Source organism: Cyclopterus lumpus, chromosome 25 (genome assembly GCF_009769545.1).
Source record: "Cyclopterus lumpus isolate fCycLum1 chromosome 25, fCycLum1.pri, whole genome shotgun sequence".
NCBI lineage: Eukaryota > Metazoa > Chordata > Actinopteri > Perciformes > Cyclopteridae > Cyclopterus > Cyclopterus lumpus.
Genome location: NC_046990.1, coordinates 5,491,039 through 5,500,889, shown reverse-complemented (window position 1 = coordinate 5,500,889; position 9,851 = coordinate 5,491,039). Strand labels below are relative to the sequence as shown.

Genomic DNA, 9,851 nt, shown 5'->3' with positions numbered 1-9,851 from the left:
ACTCTATGATGATGGCAGAGCGGGCACACTTCGTCATGACTCTCCGGTCGTGGCCCGGTAATGAGATCCAGCCTGCGGGGAGGTGATCATCCGGGGTGCTGCAGGCGCACGGAACAGTTTAACCTCTGCTTCCACTCCACATGTCGGACTGGTGATTAGACCGCGACGGTGGAACATGTGACGGGCACAGATAGTCCTTATGGTGAAGGGTCCGTGCAGTCCTGGACCACCAGTAGTCCGGATCCCACAACGTTTCAGCAAGGGGGCGTGGTTTGTTTATATTTGATAGGAATTACATTTCTTAAGAGCAGATTCTCTGATTTACCACTGAAAAAACACTTCTAGGAATAAAAACAAAAAAACACTAACACCGACATGTCACAATTAATCAAGATCCTCAGTTCTGTTCTTTGTAAATGGTATCTCACGACAACATGGTTACAATTTAATTTCAATTCAATTCAGTTTATTTTGTATAGCCCAGAATCACAAATTACAAATTCTCCTCAGAGGGCTTTACAATCTGTACACATATGACATCCCTGTCCCAGGACCTCACATCGGATCAGTAAAAAAACTCCCCAAAAATAGAAAAAAAAACTTTCACAGGGAAAAAAGTGAAGAAACCTTCAGGAGAGCAACAGAGGAGGATCCCTCTCCCCGGATGGACTGAAGCAATAGATGTCATGTGTACAGAATGAACAGCGTTACAGAGTTACAACACATTCAATGAATATGACAGACATTTATGAATGATGAGTAGTAGGCATGGACCACGATCCAGGCCTCTACAATTCATGAAACAGAAGGAGGAAGAGAATTAAACGTAACTCCCATGCCACTCTGCCACTTCATTATACGGCCAGTGGCTTAAAACGGTCAAACTCTACACTTATTTGGTCGATCATATAACCCAGAATATTCCCTAAAAATCCAACATTTGTCCAATGTGTTTGTTATCATTGCGTATCAACTCCTCCTCCGGCCAATACACCTCCAAGACCTCCAGAACCAGAACAGGGGGCCCCGACCTGCATGCTGTCCTACATGGTGCTATCTGCTCGTCGGATCTTTGGACTCTTCTGGTTCCTCCAAACCTTTATTCCAGCTGTTGTGCTGTTTAAGTCCATGAAGGCAGTGACTCAGCTTTCCTCTGTTGACTGTACAGTAAGCTCACTGATTTTCTGTGAGTGGCAACACCAGATCTTGGATTAGAGCCCCCCATTTAAAGTAGACCAGATATTAACAAGCCAAACCAAAGCTCTGATCATAGCCGTGGTGTTTTTTAACCCATGCGGTAGAATAAGTCTAATTAAGTGTAAAGACGGTCAATACCAACACTAACTATCATTAACTGTTGGCTTTGGGAATCTAGATCACTTTTCTGTATTTTTATACAATTTAAAGAACTTTGAATTAACTTTTGATGTTGAAGCGGTTGTTTCTTCCAGCTGAATCCTTGTAACCCCGGCGTGGCCTCCAGGGACACTATAGAGCAACGCCGTTGTCGGTAACTTCCTGTGCTTTGCCTAATATGACAAGACAAAATGTCTGCTGTGGAAAAACGACTATATGAAATAATGTGACCTTTATGTAGTGTGTGCTATGGAACTGTCTCCGGAGGTTCAGAACCCACGCAGCAGAACCACAGATGCTCTCTTTTCAACTCAACACATTCTCTACCCACAATGCACCTCCATCGCTGACAGTTTGGTTGGTTTTTCAGGTTTGTTATGCTTCACAGAGCTTTGAGCTCGTTCAGCTCTCCGGTGTTTCAGTGAAATCATGGCTAATTCTTTAGAATTCTGATCCATGAAAACAAACAGGAAGTCCCGTTTGGACTGCGGCATATAATATCTGATATTACAGATAATGTACCAGAAATGATCATGACCGTTTTACATTATTACACTCCTATTATTCTTCCAGGTGTCAATTTGAGCTAGATTAAACATTTTGGGATTCTAGACTTCTGATTGGACGAAAGACATTTAGTGATGTTCTCTTGTCGGATAATTTTTTTGTAATACGCCAAAACAGTGACTTGTGCGTTGTTTTCTGAGGGGCGGGACAAAGCGCTGTCTTTGACAGGCGGGGAGATAAAGGGGGCTTGATGGGAGCCAGTGCTCCGCTCAGCACCGCGTATATAAATAATATTGATTTGACTCGACTTTGTGAAGCTGCTGTATGCGTGTGTCAGTGTGTGAGTTCATCAGTCGGTCCTCCTATGTGTTGACATGCTTGGTCAATGAAGCCGATTCTAACAGAGCACACGTTGCATTCAGTTCAGTACCAACAGTATTATGTCAGAGGAAGTCGTCACTTCATCCTTTCATCCCAGTAGACGTTTGTGGGACATTTTTGTCATAATTATCTAATTAATTCTTGAGTTATGGCCCCAACCGCATTTCAGGAGGCCACAGTGACCTTCGACCTATAAACTTGGATCCCCAAATTCAAATCAGTTCATCCTGGAGTCCACTTGGATGTTTGTGCCAAATGTGAAGAAGGATTGGGGTTCCTGAGCGGGGACGGGTGGACTGACGGCCGACCAGTGTGGAGGAATAAAACCACCCCAAGATCACATTTCTCTACGACCTCAGTGTCCGACCACAGGTCTTCAGCCTTGATTTAGCCACTTGATTAACACGGTGTGTTTTTCTCGGGAGGAGGAGATTTATGTGACAACACAGATGTGCCAGTTTAGTGATGCCGAGTGAAGCCCTTTCGTGGAAAGAAGTATGTTTCACACACGTGCACTGAAATCCACTGCGGCAGATTAAAGGAATGGCCAGCTTGGTCCTGTTTCTCCCACTGAACCCACATTCTCACATTCTTCTTCTCCGGAGTCCATTATGAGATAATTTGTGTCATATATGCATTGAATGCGTTGTAACTCTGTAACGTTGTTCATTCTGCACACGACATCTATTGCTTCTGTCCATAGAGATCCTCCTCTGTTGCTCTCGTAGGTTTTTTTGGGGAGTTTCTCCTGATCCGATGTGAGGTCCTGGGACAGGGATGTTGTATGTGTACAGATTGTAAAGCCCTCTGAGGCAAATTTGTAATTTGTGATTCTGGGATATACAAAATAAACTTTTTAAAATAACATTTTGGGTTGCACAAGAGAAATTTAATTGAATTGCTGGCAGCATTTAACCCAAACCTCAAAACTAGCACCAGAGCCAGGTGATATGCATATACTGCTCCCTGTCTCATCAATATCCAGCCCTCACTATTTTCACAGCTCTCACAGTCTCACTCCCAGGGCGTCAAATATCGCCGTTTGGCGTTTTGATACTGACGCAAAAGTCAGCACAAGTCACTTTTAGTGTCTTCTTGTCTTTTAGTGCTAAAGCAATGGACATAGTATTTAATTATTTGGACATAGACGTCCTCTGAGGGTGAGTGGGATGGACAACCCAGGACTTTCACTAAGCAGACCGGCGTTTGTGTCCTGTTTGAAACCAAAACGAGTGATGTCAGTGGCTTATGTTAGATTTCAGGCGTAATTATGCTGAGTCAAACCATGCTGTTGTTTGCTTTTTTTCCTGAGGATAACCAGTTTAAAAACCACAGTGGATGCACAGACAGGTTAACTGTCTGTCTGAATGAATGTGGTGAAGGTTTATTTATTTATTTTTATATATATATATATATATATATATATATATATATATATATATATATATATATATATATAAATAAATATATCGAGTATAATGTGCGTTTCACAGGATTCTCAGATACTGGAGACTGGTTGTGTTTTGGCAAAAGAAAGCTTTATTTCTCGAACTGTTGTCCATCCGTCATGGTGATAAATACCTGCTGTGACATCTTGGATTGAGGTGTGGCCAGAAGTGCAACACGACTGAACATTCCTGATTGAATTCGGAGTTAAATTAGGTGAAATCAATAACTGTAAAAGAGAAAACCTTTCTGTTCTAAAGAATCACAAGATATTCTTCTAGCCCGCCCATTTCCCACTGATGCCAAAGCATCAGAGAAACCCATAGGAGAGATACAAAAGGAATGTTTTTGTGCCAACAGTAGCTTCAATTGACCAGAATGCAATGCCGAAAGTAACTAATGGGTAACTAAAGCAGACTTAGATGAAAGAAGCTGACACAGTAAACAAATCATCAGCGAGCAGCGACACAAAGAGCAGTGGAACAGGGTGAGGGTCCCTTCATCTGCTCCCGCTGGCTTTCCCTGACCGCTCCGTCACTGAGTCGGACACCTCTGTGTTGACCTGAGTCGTGATGCTGGCCGCCGTTACATTCAGGTGGATGTCATACTGCTGGTCCAGACCCAGATAGCTGTCACTCATCAGGTACAGTGTGTAGATACACCTGGAAGCACACGGCACATGGGTGGGTAGTTAGAACATAAGCGTGGATACACAACCTGCAGGTTCCGTTTGGTTCTGTGCAAGACTTCTAGAGATATGCCTCGTTTAGCTTCTTCCCAGTGTCAAATGTTTGGTTGGAAGGGGAATTCTGGTGATACTCTGTGTTGTTTTTATTGTCAATAAATCCCATATACGGTCCAAATATTCACCCAAAAGGAACATTTGCTAAAAGTTACAGTGGCCAGCTGTTTTAGGAAATTACAGAATCTGTTTCAAATAAATAAATAAATGTAACTCCATGTTTGTGAGTCACCAGTGGAGTGAGAGCCACAGACAGTCAGAGAGTACTGAGAGATGGACTAACAGGCCTAGTTTCTATTATAATCTTATTATAATAGAAGGCAGAGCATCTGGAAGTAGACGGAAATAAAAGGTCAATAGGCTGATTTATAATGTCATCCCCTGAGAACTAAAAGTGACTGACATTCCTGGATCAAACACCTCAATAGTTCTGACCAGTAAGGACCATATGACAACTCACGGGTCTTAAACTGGGACACACGTGTGGAAGTGTCGTAAAGCTTTGGCCACTATGTTCTGCTACTAGAACGTTTGTCCTCATGATGATGCAGTTCAAATGTAACCAATAGATATCACCATGGAACTTCCCCAATACATAACATACATTGAGAAAATTATTATGAAATATAGAAGTTTTCTTTTCTCATCAAATACGTTCTAATTAGCATGCATTTCCAGAGTCAACGATATTTATATTTCTATTTGTTTCACTCTGTAAATCAGAAAACAAGCTGTCAAAAGCCCTAAAAAGAAACATCTATTTCCCCATGTTTTTAGTAATAAAATGCTGTATAAATCAGGCTATGAATGATATATGAACACACCCCTCTGAAGATTATTGAGAGGAATGAAAGTGGAAAGTCTGGTGGACGTAAGAGCAAAATAAATAATTCAGAGGAAATGGTCTTTAAAAAGAAGTCAAATGCATGGAATTTGTTCTAAAGACACTACAGGTTAATAGGGTAAACAAATTAACTAATAGATATCACTCCGAGTTTAGTATGACGCTATGTCAAAATATGCAAATAAGGCATCAACTATTGGTGAATTTAGGAGACATTACAGACGCAAACAGAAAAATAAGTGAAATCATTTTGGACGTTTTTCCTTCCACGAGTGAGAAAGAAGACGTGATGGAAGAAATCTGCAAGTCGCATAAGCAACGTTGTTTTTTTGCCTGCAGTGTGGTCCCCCCCCTCAACCCTCCTCTTAGCACAGCTGCTCACTTTCCAGTCCTCTCGGGTGTGTAGAAGGCCACGGACACGGCCGAGTGGTGGCGCACGTATCCGACCCGTTTGACCGCCAGCAGCTCCTTGCGATCCACCTCTCCCAAGACCAGGAACCAGCCCTCATCCTTCGCCTTGGGGAACCTGGACGCCTGGGCCTTACTGTCCTGCTTCCTCTGGAATAACAATAACCATCACACGGTCAACCTGTAGTGAGCCCCGCTACACATACGAATACAGCAGACGTACTAGAAAAAGGATTCCTGTATCATCGTTGTTTAAACCAACAGAACAAACATCCACAAGTACATTCTCTTGGTTTAATATCGTTCATGTACAGCTGATCCTAGAACAGTCTGCATCCCAGCTCTAAGCAGCAAACTACTAAATCACTCGAGTAGCCCTTTAAGTATCCACCGCAGCTGAAGGTCAGTATATCTCTGTCAGACCGAGCTGCATCTGCAGCCAACATGCAAAGCAACCCGGACAAAGAATGCCGCACTACAAAGGGTCAAAAGAGTGTCATCATTCATTTGGTGCTAAATCATGGAGTTATAAATGAGCATATTTAAAAGAAGCATTTCTGCACATCTAGGTATGAGAGCAAAAAGACATTTCAGCTGAACAAATAAGAAGGAATAATAGAGTGGAAGGTTTGAGAATGAATAGTTTAGAATCACATCTTCCAATGCACACAGATTATGTCCATTTCTTCAAATTCCACCAAATGCTCCGTCTCCGACTGAACGAGTTAAAGAATGAAAGGGTAACTTTGGTATTTTCCCGCGTCTTTGTATCCAGGTGACTAATGGTCACACACACATTTGAAACCGGTCCGAGCAGCTGCTCAACGTACGGCCACTAAAAGTGCCCCACAGAGAAATAACATGCTTTTCTTTACCTCTGGCTTTCTGTTGGTCACGTGACTTATTGCTGGAAGACGACGGTGGAAACGTGAGTGAGAGTTGGAGAGAGAGGTGCCGGTGTTGTCAGAGTGTGTTGAGCGACGCTTGGTGTTATCTACTTCAATGTCATGGCTGCATGTTTATATGATCTCCATAACGTGGGTGTGATGCGCGATGTCATAAGAGACTTCTCCAAAGCTAAACACACAATATCAAACCGACCGGATCAAGCAAAAGGTGACGTAAAAGGTTTGGTTTCTCTGTGGGACACTTCTCTGTGGGACATAATCTGACCTGTCGGTGACAAAAACAAGCATTTTTAGTGTTGCGAGTGGACATTTAAAAAAAAAAAAAATCTTTATCTCATCACTTGAAAAAATACTGAAGTTAAACGGTTCTGTTCATTCCGGACTAAAAATCAACTGTTGACACAAATTGGATCTCTGAAGGGAGCAGATTTTAAAACGAGAAATAATATGTGGGAAATAATATGTATTATCCTCATGTCTCGGTACTGCGCGTACTGACCCTCTGCTGGCCCAGGTTCATGCGCCTCAGAGACACTTGCAGGACGTACTCCTGGTCGGCGTGGACGTCCAGCCAGCTGCTGCCCTCCTTTGGGTTGGCTCCTGCTGCTGGCAGCGGGCGCTCCGTCTGCTCCTGGCTCTGCTCCCACCAGCCCTTCACGCTCATGTGGACCTGCAGCACGGGGAGGTGACTCAGGAAGGACCAGGCCTGAGGAGAGGGAGGGAAGAGGCGACACATCTCTTGACACTGCTGAACATCATCAGAGACACGTGGACCCAAATGGACTGGAGACAGTCTCACTGTACTCAACCATGTGTGTTTATTCATTTACCTTTTAGTCACAGAGAAGCCACAAAGACATTCATGCGACACGACAACTGACCAGCCACTTCCTCACACGCTGATGTGTTACCATAGTTACCTAATCATGCCCCATACACACACAGATTGCTGACGTATCTAGACAGCTCCCAGTGATCATCATGTATTTAATAGCAGTCTAGTTTATGTTAAAGTCACACTGTATCCACGATAACAGAATCCTGTAGCAGTCAGACTGGATCTGGACTGGTACTGGACCTTTTCAGAAGATCTTGGTCTGGTTGTTTAGTCCACTTCAAAACACACCAAAATTCTTTAGTAGCGGACCAACAGGTTAGTGTGGAGACACTTCCGAAACAGAAGAGTCTAGAACCAACAACAAGCTTCTCTTTACATGTCTTTGGTAAACTGCACCAATACACTAAGAATGATGTCTTTTACACATCAAACTCTTCATTATATGGATCAAAGGGATTGTTATGCACTGTAAGGAATGTTTTCTATCTTTTTCTCATTCTATTTATTATCTGTTCCTTTATTCCTCGTATGTGTCGAAATACTTGGCTAATGAAGCTGATATTCTCTTTTTTTTTACTCCGATAACAAGTTTCTCGTCTCTCACCACCTGTTGTGGATACATGTAATACCTGTTGTTGCTGTGTTGTGGAGTCGAGAGGTGGGGAAGCTGGGCTGTTCTTGTGAATATTGTTTAGTCTGGCCAGGTACTATAGTTTAAAACACAGATCATTCTCATGGGCACCGTCTCAGCTGTGACTAAAGCCAGAAACCTGGATCTCATTATTCACAACGCTCCGGTATCTCCGTCCTCTCGAGTCTGACACTCTGGTGTCATGTTGGAGCTCTCATGTATATCACAAATCGATGACCTCAATCTTCCACCTTTTCTGGTCTCCACCTGATGCTGAGAAATAAATATGTGTAGGCCTTTCAATGCCTCCAGATTAGATGAACCCTTTGTCCTCATGACTAAACTTCACAGTGCTCAAGACAAAGCTGCACGTGCCCCACAAACTCTGCTTTTATGCCTAATGTCTTTCCATCTTGACCTCTGGCACTTTGGGTTATTATAGTGCCACTCTGCACATGAATAACTCAAAGCTGTGGATGATCACTCTGTTCCTTCAAAATGTTCTTTTATGATATGAAAGTGGTGTTCAGAAAGACAGCTGCTGGATAACACCTGATTCATTCCGACACGCTGCTCCCTGGTCTTATGTGCATCTTAAGTGTTTTTTATGGAGAATTTAACATTTGGCTCTCACCAGAAGCCCCACTACGAGGTATTAAAAAGATGAAGGCACAGAGAAAGTGACAGCAAAAATGAGATGTGTGTGTGTGTGTGTGTGTGTGGAAGAGCACTGAGGGCTGGGAGGAGAAAAGCCTCTCTGGTTCACCCGGCAAAAGCTATTTATGTGAGGATTACTCTCCCTGGGCAAGTCAGACAGGAACGCTGCTGCACATCTAATTATTTAATTAGAGAGGCCGCCACACTGTGGGGGAGGGGGGCAGGGGCGGTGGGGGAGTAAAAGGTGGAGAAGGAGGGAAGCGGGGACAGTGATTGGGTGAAGCCACGGGGCCTGCCGCCGTGCCCGGACACTCTCATTACAGCTGCAATTAGCACTTCAATTGGAGCTGTAAACCCCATCAATGGAGCTGTAATTGGGGATCCTGGAACTATCTGGGACCACAGTGGCAAGGCTGCTCAGGGCACGTCACTGATAATGGTGCGTGTGTGTGCGTGTGTGTGTGTGAGAGAGAGAGAGAGAGAGAGAGAGACAGTGTGCCATCCACATGCACTAAATGTGGAACTAGATCCTTTTTGAACATCATTGGTCTTTGCAATCTAGCTGTTGTGTTGTTTCTTGATATTTCTTTGATAAATCAACGTTCTTCAAAGTACATATTTGGGGGATTTGGGGTTCTTGGTGTGATCATATTTGGACTCTTACCTGGGCAATCTGACTTGATTGAAACTCCTGACCGACGATAGCAGCGAAAACACTTTCCTTTCCGTTGCAGGCAGCAATGAGTTCAGGTAGTCCTTCGATTGGCAAGTTGAAGCCTCCCGTGTTGCTCCTCCCCTTCCTGTTTGCCCATTTTCTATGGAGTAAGAGAGGGAAGGGGGACATCACAACCAATCCTACCCCCTGCCTCCTGCTGTCTCTCAACATAGGGACCCTCTCTTTCCATTGAGTTTGAATTATTCCACATCCTAAGGACGTGGGCCTGCAAATCCTTATGGTGTTTGCTTCCACCATTTAACTCACTAGGTCCTTTATGTGGCTGTATGAGTTTGAGAAACTTCTAATTAGAGAAACACAAAATAATAGTGCTCCCGATAAAGAGTCCCGTTTGTTGTTACAGCAACCAAACAGTTTTTTCTGGTTAGCGACGACAAACCGTCCCAACTCCTCGTCT

The 9,851-nt window shown here is 43.5% G+C and overlaps 1 protein-coding gene across 4 annotated transcripts in view; it reads right to left on the bottom strand.

Annotated features, from left to right (window-relative positions):
* Positions 1-3,760: 3,760 nt before the first annotated feature.
* Positions 3,761-9,851, bottom strand: part of ascc3 (activating signal cointegrator 1 complex subunit 3) — a 131,813-nt gene continuing 125,722 nt past the window's right edge. For all 4 annotated transcript variants that reach the window (XM_034528533.1, XM_034528536.1, XM_034528537.1 and 1 more), the window contains exons 39-42: positions 9,383-9,533; positions 7,092-7,298; positions 5,659-5,834; positions 3,761-4,352 (exon numbers count right to left, since the gene is read on the bottom strand). In XM_034528533.1, the coding sequence (XP_034384424.1) occupies positions 4,190-4,352; positions 5,659-5,834; positions 7,092-7,298; positions 9,383-9,533 (697 nt within the window). In that variant the 3' untranslated portion in view covers positions 3,761-4,189. The remainder of the gene's footprint in view (positions 4,353-5,658; positions 5,835-7,091; positions 7,299-9,382; positions 9,534-9,851) is intronic.